This window comes from Dermacentor andersoni, chromosome 1 (assembly GCF_023375885.2).
Source record: "Dermacentor andersoni chromosome 1, qqDerAnde1_hic_scaffold, whole genome shotgun sequence".
NCBI classification, from domain to species: Eukaryota; Metazoa; Arthropoda; class Arachnida; order Ixodida; family Ixodidae; genus Dermacentor; species Dermacentor andersoni.
This window is the reverse complement of record NC_092814.1, coordinates 78,237,834-78,253,683: the sequence shown is the minus strand read 5'-3', so window position 1 is coordinate 78,253,683 and position 15,850 is coordinate 78,237,834. Positions and strand designations below refer to the sequence as shown.

Genomic DNA, 15,850 nt, shown 5'->3' with positions numbered 1-15,850 from the left:
CTCGAGGTCCGAAGGGGGCAAAAAAGTTATCTGAACGCAGCTGCGACGGGGGCTTTCAGATTGCTGCTTTCACAGCGGTTGCTGGTGTTCTCGCATCACACAATGCAGCCTATTCTATAGGAAAAGTTAAAGGTGCTTATAGTAAGAGGTAGCCACTTGGTGTCCTTAAAAAATATATGACGTACAATAATATGTCTATACGTATCACGACAATGCTGTCTATTGATATTGGAGAATCCTGTAAAGACTACTACTTTGTGCCAAACGTTGTCGCTTTCGTTGCTCTCGCAGACGTTGTAGTTAATATTGTGTTGTTAACATAGCTGCTGACGTTACTATTGACCCTGCTCCAATCGCTGTTATTGTTGACCCTGTTTGTTCAGCGTGAGCTGCTAACACTGTTACTGTACGAACAAGTGTTGAAATAAGGCGACAATAATGCACGCTCCGCGCTACCTGTAACCTCGGCGCAGCCGTTCGCTAAGCACACTCAAGCGCTTCGAGACAGCGCTATATAACGCCGCGCCAAACCATATGCTGCCCCGCAGCATATCACTGAAGTGCGCAGAAAGAATAAAGGCTAGCAGACGGGTAAGACGAGATGTCTTCACTTATAAAACAAGGTACTTCGCGGGGTGGTAGCTTACGACACATTTCTAATTGGGGCGGTCACGGGCAGCTCGCTTATCCCGGGTGAGCAGGTCGCAGCTGCCGCCGCTTTCCAAGCGTCAAGCGCGAAACGCTGCGCGCCGCTCTCTGCCCTCGACCCCGGAGCAACGTGTGGCCACAGCCGGCTGCGCAGTATTTCCGTCGAACTTCTTGGCACGGATTCAATGAGAGGCACGCTGCATAGCGCCTAACGGTTGTACCGCGGTGCCCGAACGCCCGCCCCAGCTCTCCTGCTCCCTCGCGGAAGGATGAAGACTGGGTGCGTGGGCGCGCGGAGTCTACAACCGCGATCTCCTGAGCTGCTCCGTCGACGCGTACCGATTGCATTCGCTCTGATTAAGGCGCCCACGCGTGTGCCACCCCCTACGTGCACTACTAAGTGGCGCTTCTATGGGCACACGGTTGATGAGAGGGGCCGAGTTATTTTGACGTGCTGATCCCCTTCCCCGTGAGCTTAGGCACGCTCCTCCGAGCGCCTGTTAGGCCGGCTGCCCTCTTCGCGGGGACCTTAATACGGGCCCGCGACTCCGCGATGTTGTCGGCATGCTCTTCTCCTCTTCCCATAATACCCTCCCCCCTCTTCTTCTATTCAGCGTTTGGTGACGACTGTACTGACCAACAGCGGTGAAAAGCTTGCGATACGAAGAATGAATACGTGCGGAGGTTACGCGCTCATTGCCACCTAATTCCTACAAAGAAAGGTGTGTTCATCAAAGCCTGTTGAAGCAGCTGTCATACATTGCTTCAGTAGAGTGAAACTGCGTTTTTGGTTTCGTTTTCTTTTTCTTCTTATTGGCTTTTGTTTTTGTTCTTTGAAGAGCATTCATATTTTGAAGAGTGAAAATTCGTAAGACAGAAAAACGAGTTGCGGGTGACGAAACTCCGGTGTTTGAAAACACTCTCCTTGTCAGTAGCCGGGGTAAAATTGCGCGTGTTCACTTTTAGACTGAATGAGCTGCCTAGTTTTTCGGATTGAAGGAAGAAAGATGGGGGGGGGTGACCGTAATTAAAACTAAAGATGACAGCCGTGCAGGCCTGGCGTGCGACTCCGCCGTAGTATAGTACTCCGCAGAAGTAAACTAGGGCAGAATGAATGGAAACAAGACAAAAGCGCAGATACGCCATTTTTTTCTCTTCGGTACAGCGAGAGCCCCTACCTCACTTTTTTATCGGTGTCTACTGAAGCAAACACGTCTATTCTTTTTAAAAGTGGGAACAAAATACGGCACCTGCAGCCCCACTCTGCCACAGGTTTTTTAGAAACGCGCAAAGTTGGTTTATACCTGCATTCTAATGGCAAAACAGCGACAGTGTTTAACAAACGCGGCTAATTCGAAGCGCGACCTATTAGAACAAAAGCAAAGGCACAAGAAGAGACAAGACACAGCGCTGACCCGCAAAGGAAGGTTTATTCGAAATGTTAGAAACATTTAAAACGCGATATGCAATACGCCATCAAAAAGAGCAGATAAAAACTGAGAATATGTTTGGTGTTTTACACGTTTCAAATGTTTCTTCACCTGTGTGTCTTCATGTCCCCAGTCGTCTAGTTATGGTCTTAAGCGATCAAATCATTACACGTTTGATGCGTGAAATCACTTAATCGGGACAACATCGAAATATTAATCGATTGCACAGTGCCTGCGTTCAGCTTGTTTTATTGCGACCCAAAAATCAGTACACTGCAAGGTTTCTAGACTCCTGCTCTGATCCGAGCTGTGCGCCTCTATAAGCGCGTGTACACGTGCGTTCTTTCTTATGCTTTGAAGCCTTCTGACACAAACAGAGTGCTAGACATATTGTCATTCATTCAATTGCAGCCATGAGGAAGATAAGGACCCTTGCCAAAACCGAGTACCTCGAACGGCATTCTTTGTTCGATTACTGTTGACAGTTCTATTACTGAGACTTGTAATGCAGTTCCTCATACTCTACCAACACACTCCACATTCCCCCTTCAACTAATGAAGAAAAAAAACAGGAGACTCTTTGCTTTCGAGAGCGACCGAGATGCAGTGGCGATAGCCGAGATGAACTACACATATTTTGGCGCATAAATGCGCTTACGCAAGTAATGGACAACGCGTTTATATCATTCGCAATGTTTTGACACCATATTACGATGTGTAGAGACTGCTGATTAATTGATATTTCCTCTGACAAGTGTTCGACGTTTAATATTCATCACACGAGGAATATGGCTGTTCACACAAAGCAATATGCATTTTCAGTGTCCACCATGGCGTTCCAACGGGTGCAACGTCAGGATGTAGGGATCCACAAAGCAAGCGTGTAATATAGAGTGGCCACTCTCAATGCATCTGCCTTTCCGGCATAGCAGTGTGTTCCAGTACGTGCGACGCACAGCTCTAGTTCTCCGCCAAGCAAGTACAAGTTTCCTTGCTGCACGTGTGGCGGGCTGCTACAACCAGGATTGGATTGGAAAAACTTTAATAAAAGTCCCGCAGGACGCACGTCAGCACGCAGTGCTGACGTGCGCAGTGCTACAACCAGGCTCCCATTATTTCTTCGCTTGAACGGAACTGCCTTGGTGCAGTGTCTATAAGACCTGGGACCGCATTCACAAAGCTTTTTGTCGGTAAACGTTGTTTATAATTGGCCAGCTGCCTTCTCCAATAATATGCTCGGTATTAGAAGTGGAGAGAATTTCCTGTTAAGAATAGTTCGGCGTCAGAACATTTTTTTTTTTGTGAATACGCACCAATTCTCCAAAACGTATATCTTTCCATGCGACTGTACTCGGTTGATTACGAAGTTCAAGTCGTCTTACAAACAGTCGACTACGTAGGTGCAGAAAATATAGAGCGTGAATATTCTGCCTAAATGTAGTAATACCTTTCAGCCAGGTGAGGCGTCATCACCTGTAACGTGCAGTACGTGGGACACCGGCGCCCATCGATGGTACCTAATGCGGGACTGCCACGGTCTCGCGACAGTAAGAGAGAGCCATAAGGGCCATGGCATCACGTCACTGGAGGTATGGAGTACGCTGACCTCTCAGGCCGATACCGTGCGAACTATGAGAGTGTGAGAACTCTGGGAACAGTAAGGCTCTCTGTGGGAGTTAATGCACAAGGCCGGCGTGGCCGCCAGGCGACGAGCGTGTCCTTTCTATTTATTAATATTTTTTCCTCATCTGTGACCCTCTCCCTTGCTTAGGCCACAGAGCTATCCTCGTTATTGACGTTCATTCTTCGTCTATCAACTGAATGTATTACACATGAAGCTTTGTATGGAATGTCTCGAGACATTCATGTATACAATATTTGGTGTCATAAGCGTGAACCCAACCTCGCAAGAGTAATATGGCTCAAAGAGTTTCTTTTTAACGACAAGTAAACAGACATCCACAATGAGGATTTAGTTTAAGACCGCGTAGAGGGCATGCGCCATTAAGAATGAAAAAAAAAAAAAGGAGGGTAACTGCAACGCAGGCAGCTTAAGTGAACGGTCAAGCAGAACACATGGTGTTAGCCCTTCTTTCTTTCTGGCTTTTCGTATAGGGACGCTTTTTAATTGCATATTTCGGTAGCTGCTCATCTGCAGCTGTCGCTTACAATGTTTATTGGTATTCCTTTGCTTACTTTTGAAGCGCGAAAGGACCTTTAGATAACTATTATATCGAAACAATTAGTTTACGAGTACAATATACGTGTAATGGTGACCATTTCGTCTTTTTTTCCCTATGAATAATGTATTGACTGACTGAGTCTTGGGCCCTTTTAGGAAGTGAAATGCTTAGGCACTTGGTTTTAAAATGCCCTATTTTCAGGAGTTGTGTCTTTCTACTGCTGAGCGAGTTCCAGTAGCTTGACCATTCACGAACTACGGCCACTGATATGTTATTCCCAAAAGGTCGGGCTTCAACTACGTATTTGCCGTCCCCACCCCCTCCCCCCGCTCCGAAAAGCTGTCCTATAATTCTCCCTAACAAGAGGCTCGGCTCTATAGTCAGCAGTGCTCCTTCTCAGTTTATGCCTGATGCGATGCGTTGCGCTGTGCTGGCTCTTACCCCTGTCTAGTTTCCTGCTTTTTTTTTCCTCCTCTTCAAGCAGGGCGGTGTGGGTTTCATTTAAGGAGGCCATTGCTAGCCTGCTTCTTATTCCCTCTGTGTGTTGTTTATATGTTTCTATGAATACTTATAACTGATATTATTTCGCAATAATTAAAAATTACTGCTGGCCTTCTCAGACCATACGAAAATGCGAACTTATTCTGCTACTTCTCCACGATAAAAACTGAGTCGAAGAGCGCAACAACAAAGGGATTTATTCGATGAGTGCTCATGGCATGTCGCATAATATTTGGGTTGCGGACCTCGTACCACTGCCTTTGTCCCCACTATTTACTGTATTTTGACGACTCTGAATTTTTGTCACATTTCTTGCCGATGTTTTTTGTTTTGTTTTGCTTTGTGTTTTGCCATATGGCCTGCGCAATTGCTACTTTTACTGTCGGTTGATGGACTACCCGCCGGCTACGTTACTCGGCAAATATTCACGGCTAAAAGTTTCATCTCCTTTGTTACTCTCTGAATGTACGCAAAGCTGCTCCTACCGTCCCCAACTCATAATAAATGGGCGTAATCAAAACGCCGACCAAGTACTTAGCTGCGACGCAGACGTGAGAGAGATTTTATTGCTTCCCAAGGGAATAGATAGTCGAAGTAGCAGCTACCACTTTGCAACGTCGTGTTCGGTGGTGTATTTTTCTTCATTATGTTTGTTTGTTCTCTTTTCTTCGCAAGCCTCCTTCCATAAACACGAAACAAGCTCCCGCCCCCTTAGTGCAAGAGTTCATTTCCGTGGCTTGCTGCTTAAGTTACGGAGAATTTCTCTGCTTGGAGCCATCTACTTTATCACACCCTGCATTCCTCGTTAGCTTAGTATCCTCTCGGGCCACTTTCATTCAGTACAAGCACCACTTTCCTAGTAGTGCGATCTATCAATCTTACTTTTGAACAAAGTGTGCAAATGCACTGGCGTACGTGACCGCCGCATAAACAGCACTTGTGCGCTTAAATTGACCCACTTGAGCTGTGGCGGATAAAAGCTTGATGTTCGCAGTAACAATACGTGATTAGAAGTGCACCAGCAGAAGCTCTCCGCGATGAAAACGTAGCAAGACGGACTAATGCACTATTGTCTAGAGAGGCACTGTAGCTATAGTGGCTTTCACCTATTTTGACCTTCCTTCGTGACCACTGACTAAATTAAACACTATGTATAGAGTTAACGTCGGCGACCATGCTTGTGCACTTTATTCTCGTGTTTTCCGCACATGTAGCCTCATACCAGTCGTCCGCGCTATAGCAGTTGCAAGGTGCAGGTTGTGTGACGAGGGGGGATATTCTGTAAGTATCCACCTAGTGGACATGCCCAATTCGACTGCTGCTGAAGTGCCGATTGCCTGGGGGGCCTGTCTCCTTCTGACGCGTACCCCAAAATCAGAACTCCACCAGCAGACGAAATGGCCATGTCCACTAGATGGCCAATTACAGAATACCTCACCCCCCCCCCCCCGCCGCCTAGTGAACTTCTCCAGCGTCTTTGTATCCCTCTGCCTCTCTCTTTCTCTTACTATATATATATATATTTCTCTCGTCTCTATAATAGTTCATGCTATATGAATGGGCTAATATCTGAAGTCTCGTACAAGGATCGCATACTACATACTAGCTTTTAGTATTCGTATTCCAAAAGTAACTATTCGGTATTTTTGGATATTGCAATGTAGCCAAATATTTGGAAACAACCAAATTTTATAGTATGCTTCCTGTTCTTCGTCTGCTAAACAAAGAATAGCATATTATCAAAAGTGAGAAACAACAAAAAGTTTCGGACCAATGTAGAAACAAAATTAGCAATGGAAGCTTTCATTCTTTTCGGTTTCGCGTCGGAAGCCTACTTGACAGCCTCCGACTTTTGCTTGTAGTGTGTCATTTAATGTTTTTGGCAGTCTATTTTCTATTTCTGTTACAGTTTTACCTTTTACGTTACAACATACGATGTTTTCCTTGCAACCAGTCCTTTTACGTCTATCTACAGCCCAAACATCTTTCCGCGCCTTTTTTTTTTTTTTTTACAACTCCTGATGTTTATTTTTTTTTTTTTTTTTGCAACCAGTTATTTAGCGTTTTTGGAAAGCTCATACAGCAGCCAATCTTTCTTGAAAAGTTTGTTTGAAACAAGGCTTTCAAGCTGTCGAGAGGCACTTCATGCAATTTTTTAACATGAGAATTAGTGATCTTATGGAAAGAATTGATCCTTTTTCCCTGATAATTAGCTGTCTTTTTTTGTACTGTATGTCTTAAGAGGAGTGGTACATAATTCTACCGAAATAAATATTGATGCGGTAAATATATGCGTCTGTGCTTGAGTATTCAATATTGGATTCGATATTCGGTACTTTCTATTCGTACTCAGTTCGTACTCGAAAAAGTTTATATTCGCCCTCCTCTAACGTATGACTTTGCTTACAACGAGGATAATACGTGTCTTATAAATACGAGTGTGCTTCTCCAACAGTATTCAGTCGCCATATTGCCCCAGAGCTCTACCAGCGGTCGTGGGTCTAGCTCTGGGGCAATACGGCTCTGTCGGCGGCCACGCTCACCCCCTTTCGCTATTTCACAATCTCAGTTACAACAGCTTGCCTTGATATACAAGAAAACGAACCTTGTCGCTGTTCGCTCATTGAATAGCAAAAACAACCTGTCGCATCATCACGCTATTTCATCACGCTCTTTAGCCGCGCCTCATTGGCCGAGTGTCTTACCGTAATTGAGCGGAACGTGATCGCGATGGTATCGCGGCGACGGCGGCATGCCTTCGTCCTCCGGCGGAACTGGGGGCAACGGCCGACTCGCCATGAAGCGCTTGATGCTGCCGAACTTGTCAGTCCACGAGAACTCTTTCTTGGGGAGCACTGGGTGTCTCTGTACAAAGAAGAATAATAGGAAATAGCTCACCGAAATAACACGAATCGGACAATCAATTGAAATCCATCGTTACGAAGGAAGCGCGGTATCTGCGCGCTCCAGGTATCAGGCGAACACATCTCTGCGATTTCGGCCGTGTCAACGCACGAACCGTAAGCGCCTTCTCAAGTTGTTGCCCAGTGTAGCATGAACCTGTACATGACCGGATGAGCGTCAATGCGCTCCGCATTTAAGAGGAAGCTTTGGCTCGGGCCCAACTCCGACGCGGGCTATAATTCAAATACATGTAAAACGCAAAAGCGTTTTTCTGAGATAACCTCTGGACCGATTTTAATGAAATTTGTTGCATTTGAGAGAGAAAGTTGACTTCTAGTGACTGTTGAAAGCGGAATTTCGATTTAGGGCTTGCGTTTTGTTAAAAAGATTTTCAAATATTCGACAGTTTGAAAAAAATAGAAACACGAAGTTTACAAATTCATAGCTCTGCATCAAGAACAGATATCGCGGTTCTGTAAAAGGCATCCATTAGATAATTCAAAGGGAACAAATTCGATACGTCATTTTACATCTTATGTTAATTTGTTACGTTGTTTACAAGGGTTCTGCAAAAGCTGTATTTTCATATCACTAAATTTCTTTATATTCATGTGTAACATATAAATTTTGTCTGCTTTAGATGCACTATTAGATGCAATTCACAGTATTGTATTATTATTTTTCGTTGTTGAGTTACAAAGTTGTAAGCTTGATAGTTTCGTTGTTCAAAACTTTTCGATTTTTGGCAATTTTTAATAAAAAATTAACGAACTAGCTCAAAAATTCGAAACAAATAATCACTAGATTTTAAGTTTTCTTTTAAATGCAACAAACCTCGTCAAAATTGGTGCAGTGGTTGCCGAGAAAAAAGAATTCTCCTTTTACATGTATTTAGATAGGAGCACCCGAGCTAAAGCTTCCTCTTAAGGGAGAGAGTGGAGGAGGAAGGAGTTTTGTAAGAAGAAAAAAAGTGCCAGCATCGCCCAAAGCACGAAGCATCGATAGCGATAGAAAAGTTCAGCTTTGTGCTTTCAAATTGCGAGCGACATCTTGGCGTGACGCAGCACTTAAGGCAACCTCTGTTTGATAGGTGTAACAGCCCCCTGTTAGCTACTAAGCCTCTGGCAACGCTGGCATGATGAAGAGCTCCGCCAGTGGTGTTGCAGGCGTCGCACATCAACGGTGCACGAGTTGAGACAGACGGCGTTTGGAAAACGCGAAAGCGTCTCCGCGCGCTGGCTTGCATGCGGGAAATTCTTAAGGATGTTCTATCCTGCCTCTTGAGGCATGCGTGTGCGGCGTAATGGTTAGAGTATACCGGGCTTCTGTGCTGGCGGTAGCGCGTGCAGACATTATTATTCCTTTAATTAAATATTTGTATACGTATCCGGAACATCACGGCGACGCCGAAAATTCGCCAGTAGTATTCATATAATTGCTATCGCAATAACACTATTCCAGAACTGTCGCTAAGCGTGGACACCTGGGCGAGTTGGTTGTGAATAGCAATGCGAAACATCGTTCTAGCGCACAAACACCGACGAGCAGAGAAGGACAACAAGAACCCGTTGAAGCCCGGCGTTATTGTTGGCCTTCTCTGCTCGTTTCACAGTACTATCCAGAACTGTCGCATACTTACATTGCGATGTATCTACAGCTGAGCGCGTGTGCGTCGCGGGCGACCTTGCACATCTTCATTTATATGATCAAAGTGACGTGTCTATGCCTCGTATCTCTTAGAAACTTGCGATTTCACGCGCAATGTCACGCGCTCGCTCAATACACCTCAGCTTCTCTGGTTAATAGTCCGAAAGTGGGTGACGTTCGCCTACAATGTTTAAAAAGTCCGTGACTGATCGAGCAAGCAAAAGTCTTCCAGCCCAGCAGTCCAACGCTATAACCATTAGGCCACGATCGTACGTACCCTTTTTTGGTGTCTCAGTCGCTCTTTCAACATCTGGCGCGTGCTGCAGTTTCTCGTATTCTTTTCTCGTGACAGCTAGCGCTTCGCAACGTTTTGTTAGACTGCACTGCCTTCGGTATAGACCCACGTTTTCTGTCATATACCACCAAAGTCAGTAAATAGCGCCTATATTGGTATCGCATCACAAGTGGCAGAGAGGGAGGGGGAAGGGAGAAGGGAGCAACTAACAGCGTGAGTCTACGCGTGGCTACTAGATGTACTTCACTAGACGGACTGGGCCATGCTAACGGCGAGCGAGAGGCAGCCCGTGAGGAAGAACAGGCGAGCTCACCTCGTGATCATCGGCTGGATGGCTGCCAGCGGGGCCACGGCCGAAGGCACTGAAAAGCGACTTCTTCTTCCTGGGTGGCGGCACCGGCATGTGCGATGGGTCGCCCTCGACGCGTTGCTGCGCCGAGGGTGGCGGCTTGACGGCGGCCGGGCGTCCGCTGGCCACGCTGTCCACGGCACGTCGCAGGTGGCTCTTGCGGCGTGGGTGCCGGTGATACATGTCGTCGCACGACAGGCAGAACACCTGCCGATTGCACTTGTCACAGCGCACCGCGGGTCGCGTGCACCCGCACAGGTCGCAGTGCGAGCCGTCCCGGGCGCTGGGGCCAGCCGTGCCATTGGGCGCTGCAACACCGAGTCGTGCCAATGGGAAGAGGCCAGGCACACTTCTACGTGCACACCCTCCTAGCGGCCCAGATTATTGTAGCACTTGTAACGTTTTTTGCCAAGTGCAGACAGATGGCATAAGAAATACCTCACCATTGCACAGCGCGTTACGTAATATTTGGAGCCTTCGATTGTTATGCTCTTTCACGATGCCTCGGAATTGTTCCGAAGAGTTAGTTGGTGACCGACTCTGCGTACGTTGTCCGCCTGTATATATATATATATATATATATATATATATATATATATATATATAGATATATATATATATATATATATATATATATATATATTGAAACATCGACCGCTGTGATGCTCTTATTTAAGAGCAGCCGCCCGAGACACAGCCAAAGAGCACCACACGAGACAAAAGATGATGAGTTCGTGTGTACTAATGACGACGACGATTTGCACAAATAGCCTTTACAATATATATATAAACAGCTTGCCGCAGCTGGGGCACGATGCCACGTATTCGCTCTAACCAATTCACCACGCGTAATGCGAAGACGTGGGATCGTCCCCACCTACGGCAAGTTGTTTTTCCATCCACTTTCATTGCCATTAATTTGTCATTTCTTTATGTTGGCTTGTTATGATCAGAAGAAGAGAGAGACAGAGAGAGAGAGAGAGAGAGGGGGGTGGGGGGGAAGAGAGACAGGCGGACCGCGTACGCAGACTCGGTCACCAACTAACTCTTCGGAACAATTCTTCTTAATTAACAAAAATTGACTACTTATCTTCCTAATAAATTCTTTTCCGCCTCATATTGTAATTTAGGAATTGTAGCCGGCGAGTTTGCGAGGCATATCCACTAGGAATGAATTTGCAAAATGGCACCAGCTTGGAGATAAGTGCCATCAAACTCGCCGTAAAAAGGCATTGTTGTTCTACTTACTTTTTTTAACAAAATGCTGTTTTATTCATTGAAGCACAAAACTAACTGGAACTCCCATGTATTTCGTCCTATGCTTTGGGAAATATCTCGAAACTCGTGTCAGCCTGGAAATTCAGTTCAAGTGGATACGTCTTGCAAACTCACCGGCTACAATTCGTAAATTGCAATATGTGCCGCAAAGTAATTACTTACGTAGCAGGGGTGTAGCCAGGGGGTGGGGGGCTTATGGGGCTCCAACCCGCTCCCCACCCCCCCGAAATTTTTTCGGGCTGTCCACGCACCGTCGACCAAAGCAACCCCAGTCTGGAAGTCATTCTCGATTTTGTCTAGAATATATTTTTCACGCTCGAACCGACATTTCACCGCGAACATTGCGAACTCGGGCTGGATTTCGCGGCAATGCCCATGCACCGGGAGCCACATAATGCAATCAGCCCCATCCGAGCACAAATTTTCAAGGGCGTTTTGATGGCGGGCGGGCTCGCCGCGGAATCGCACGGAGGCCGCGAAATCTACGGAGCGCGTGGATTTCAATTTCGAAACTTTGTGGGCGTAAAGGTCTCATAAACTTTTGTTGCGAAACGTGCATTGACATTTCTAAAGTTGTGCTTCAGATATTCAACTGCGGAAGTTTGTGGGTTTAATGTTGTTATAAACATTTGACGCCAAAGGTGCATTGACTTTTCTAAAGACTTAGATCGGAACATACAACAAGACAAGCCAAGTCAACACACTATCAGACAAGTTGACAAAACACGCAGTGAAATCCGATGAGACGAAGCGTTGTGGTGGTTCATTTGTGCCGTCATGTCGCATAAAAAAATATCAATTTTTTTTTTCACCTACGCGAAAGCATCCATGTCAAGACACTAAAGCCAGCCAGGATAACTACGTTCTCATTTATTTTTTTATACTTTGACTTTTATTCGTAAGGACACATTGAGCCTCTTAATTTTTTTTATTCTTGCTACCCTACCCGCGGGCTGCCAGAGCCAGCCAGAGCGCATGCGGTTTTCTCGTGCTGCCCCGACCACCGCGCGGCGCACTTCGGTGCGCGGTCGGTTTTCTCTGGCCGAGTGGATTTTCGCCTGGCAGAGTTTTGGACGCCTTCTGGCTAGCAGACAAGAAAAAGAAACAATGGTCGCTCACTGCCATCACTGTGAAGACTCGACTTATTGCACCGCGTTCGCTTGAGTGCAACCTCTCCGGAAAGTCTTGTCTTGCCGGTCTAGGATACCGAGCAGTATGTGTATGGTTCTCGGTGGACCAAGCGTCTCACGTTTTCTTCGACATTCATTGGTAGCCACATTAGGGGCCCAAAGTAGGCATTGGATTATGGCAAACATACTCTCCTTTGCGTTTTTTTTTCATTTCGGTGCCCCCGCCCCACAAAAGGAAAAAAGAATACATTGTTGCGGCGCAGCGAATTGTCGCATGGTGAAAGTGTGTTACTTCTTTTGCGGAAAGTAATCGGCCACGGCACGCTTAAGTTGCCGGATACTATTATTATATTATTGCGATAGCAATTATATGAACGCTCCAGACGCATTCCTGCTGCCGCCGTCGCCCTCATGTTTCGTATGAAGTCCAAGGGCAATAACGTCTTGACCGCGCGCAGCGTGCTTTATGTGCGAGTGAAAGAGTAGTGGGGAGGGTGGACTGGGTGAGTCGACGATGGTGGCTCAGTCTTGTGTGCGCCAAGGAGAAAAGCGGGGAGCAAGCGAGCCGCCATCCGTCGCGTGCGATACATCGGGGTGAGTGGACGGAATGGGGGCGGGATCTAGGATTCTGTGAATCTGTGATTGGGCAACATGTTTATTTGCCTTGTTTGACGCATTATATAGTGACTTTTTCTTAGATATGTAGATTTACAGGAGACTTAAACGTATATTTAAATATCTTCTTGCGAGGTTTTGTGTATGCGTGCAGTGAACTTTCTTTCCAGTGACACTTTCTTGCCCTTTATCAAGAATTTGCGTATTTCATTGTATCTTCGCATATCTAAGGAACGAGGGCGAGTGAAATGAAAGTGAGCCTACCCATCCCGCGCAATAATGTTTCGATTCATTGTCTGCGAGGCATGCGCGTGGCACACAGGTATCTTTCATTTACAAAAGTGACACGCAGGTGTGAGGGTAAATGTTCTTTAATGCTCTCAACACTGGGTTGAACATGGTTGCATGACGTAATGAACGCTTCAGAGGTTGAGCAGCCTGGTGCCGTGAGGTTTTTGACAGCTTAAGGTGCTTCCCAAACATAAATTAGTCGCCGTATCGCTGCCGTGTGCGTTGAACATTGCATTTCATTGGCCACTGTGAAGCGTTGGAGCAACGGTTGAAAGAAGGACGTGAAAGTTGCAAAGACGATCCAAGACCGGGCCAGAGCCATCGTGCAATCACCCCCAACAAAATTACAAAGGTTGATGCGCTGATGAGACAAGAACGGAGGATAAGCATCGATGAACTGGCAGAGCGTGTGAACATCAGTCACGGTTCGGTTCACACCATAATTCATGAACATCTCGGTTATCAGCTCTTGTGTGCGCAATGGATACCCAAGATTTTGGTATCCATTGGTATCCATTGGTACCCAAGATTTGGTATCCACGACCGCCAGAAGAAGGTCCTGCGCGGCCTTGACTCATCTGATCCGGTATCACAATGTGACGACTTCTTGTCTGCAATTGTGATCGGGGAAGAACCATATGGTGTCACTGCTACGAGCCTGAAACACGACTGCAAAGCTTACAATGGAAACATTCGAATTCACCACCCCCAAAGAAAGCAAAGGCCGTCATTCCCGCCGGAAAAGTGTTGTTGACATTTTTTTCGATCGTCAGGTGCCATTACTGATAGAATTTGCTAAAGCCGGAGAGACTATCAATCGTTTCCGATATTGTGAAACACTGGATCAGCTGCGTGTCGCAATCAAGAACAAACGACGTGGAAAATTGAGGAATGGGGTCATCTTGGTCCACGACTTGGCTATGGTGTTGGGCTGCTGAGCACGAGGTCGCGGAATCGAATCCCCGCCACGGCGTCCGCATTTCGATGGGGGCGAAATGCGAAAACACCCGTGTGCTTATATTTAGGTGCACGTTAAAGAACCCCAGGTGGTCAAAATTTCCGGAGTCCTCCACTACGACATGCCTCATAATCAGAAAGTGGTTTTGGCACGTAAAAACCCATAATTTAATTTTTAATTGTGCCACGACAATGCCAGTCCCCACGTCGTTGATGTGGTTAAGACAAAACTGGCAAAGTTCAAGTGGGAAACGCTGCAACATCCGCCATACAGCCCAGACCTGTCGCCTTGCTACTGCCACATTTTGTGACAAATTAAAAAAAAAACAGCTCAAGGGAACCAGATTCGTGTCGGACTATGACGTGAAAGAGTCAGTTACAGATTTTTTGAAGCAGCAACCCAAACAGTTTTATGAGACGGGAATCACGCGACACGTTAGTCAGTGGGAGAAATGTCTAAATGCTCATGGAGATTACATTTAAATAAAATACCCCGTTTGTCATTAATTCGCATTGGCTTACTTTCATCTGACTCGCCCTCGTATATATTGCAGAACGGCTTTATATGCGTGCTCTCTGTTGGGACAATAATTTCGGTGCAATTACTCATGATACACGACCGGCGAGAGCTGCTTCTACGTAATACATTGGAATAAATGACAGCATCACTGAGATTTTTCACTGGCCGTTGCATATGTACAAAGATGTAAACAAGGTTCTTGAATGACAAAGTTTCATTACCATATTTGTCCTCAACTTGTTCATTTCATGGCCTTTACGTTCTTCATATCAATGGCATGCACTGCTTTGCTGGTTTAGAACTGATATAGTTCTAAAGATCGTGTGATATTTTCTTTACTTATTAAATAGACAAAAGCATGGAATCATTGATATCAGTTATCTTGGGCACAATTTTCGGCACATACGAGTATATCTTTTCATGAAAAAATACATAAATTACTTGTTTTGACAGTGCGTAACGTTCAAGAATTCGTTTGCAGCATCTTTGGCAATGGAAATTCAGTCATTATTCATGTATTTGATCCCTCGACAAATTGTTTAAGAGGAAGCTTAAGCTCGGGCCCAACTCCGACGCGGCCTATTCAAATACATGTAAAACGCAGCAACGATTTTCTGAGATAACCCCTGGATCGCTTTTAATGATAATTTGTTAGATTTGAGAGAGAAAGTTAAAATATAGTATCTGTTGGAAGCGGAATTTCGATTTAGGGCCTGAATTTTGTTTAAAATATTTTGAAAAGTTCGAAAGCACGAAAAAAAAATAGGAGCACGACGTTTACAAACTAATAGCTCTGCATCAAGAACAGATATCGCGGTTTTTCAAACGGCATCTATTATGAGAATCAAAGCAGACAAATTTGGTATGTCAATTTGTATCTTACGTGAATTGGTTACGTGGGGCAGAAGGGTTCTGCAAAAGCCGTATTTCGATAATATTAATTAATTTAGATTCATTTGCAACATATCAATTTTGTCCGCTGTAGACGTACTATGAGATGCGATTCACATCATTGTGATAATATTTTCCATTTTGAGTTACAGAGTATTAAATGTGACAGTTTGGTGTTCTTAAAATTTGCGATTTTTGTCCAATTTTTAAT

At 45.5% G+C, this 15,850-nt stretch overlaps 1 protein-coding gene across 3 annotated transcripts in view; it reads right to left on the bottom strand.

Annotated features, from left to right (window-relative positions):
- The window catches only part of LOC126544048 (uncharacterized), a 266,997-nt gene that overhangs the window by 128,696 nt on the left and 122,451 nt on the right, over positions 1 to 15,850 (bottom strand). For all 3 annotated transcript variants that reach the window (XM_050191234.3, XM_050191236.3, XM_050191235.3), the window contains exons 3-4: positions 9,922 to 10,265; positions 7,468 to 7,627 (exon numbers count right to left, since the gene is read on the bottom strand). In XM_050191234.3, the coding sequence (XP_050047191.2) occupies positions 7,468 to 7,627; positions 9,922 to 10,265 (504 nt within the window). The remainder of the gene's footprint in view (positions 1 to 7,467; positions 7,628 to 9,921; positions 10,266 to 15,850) is intronic.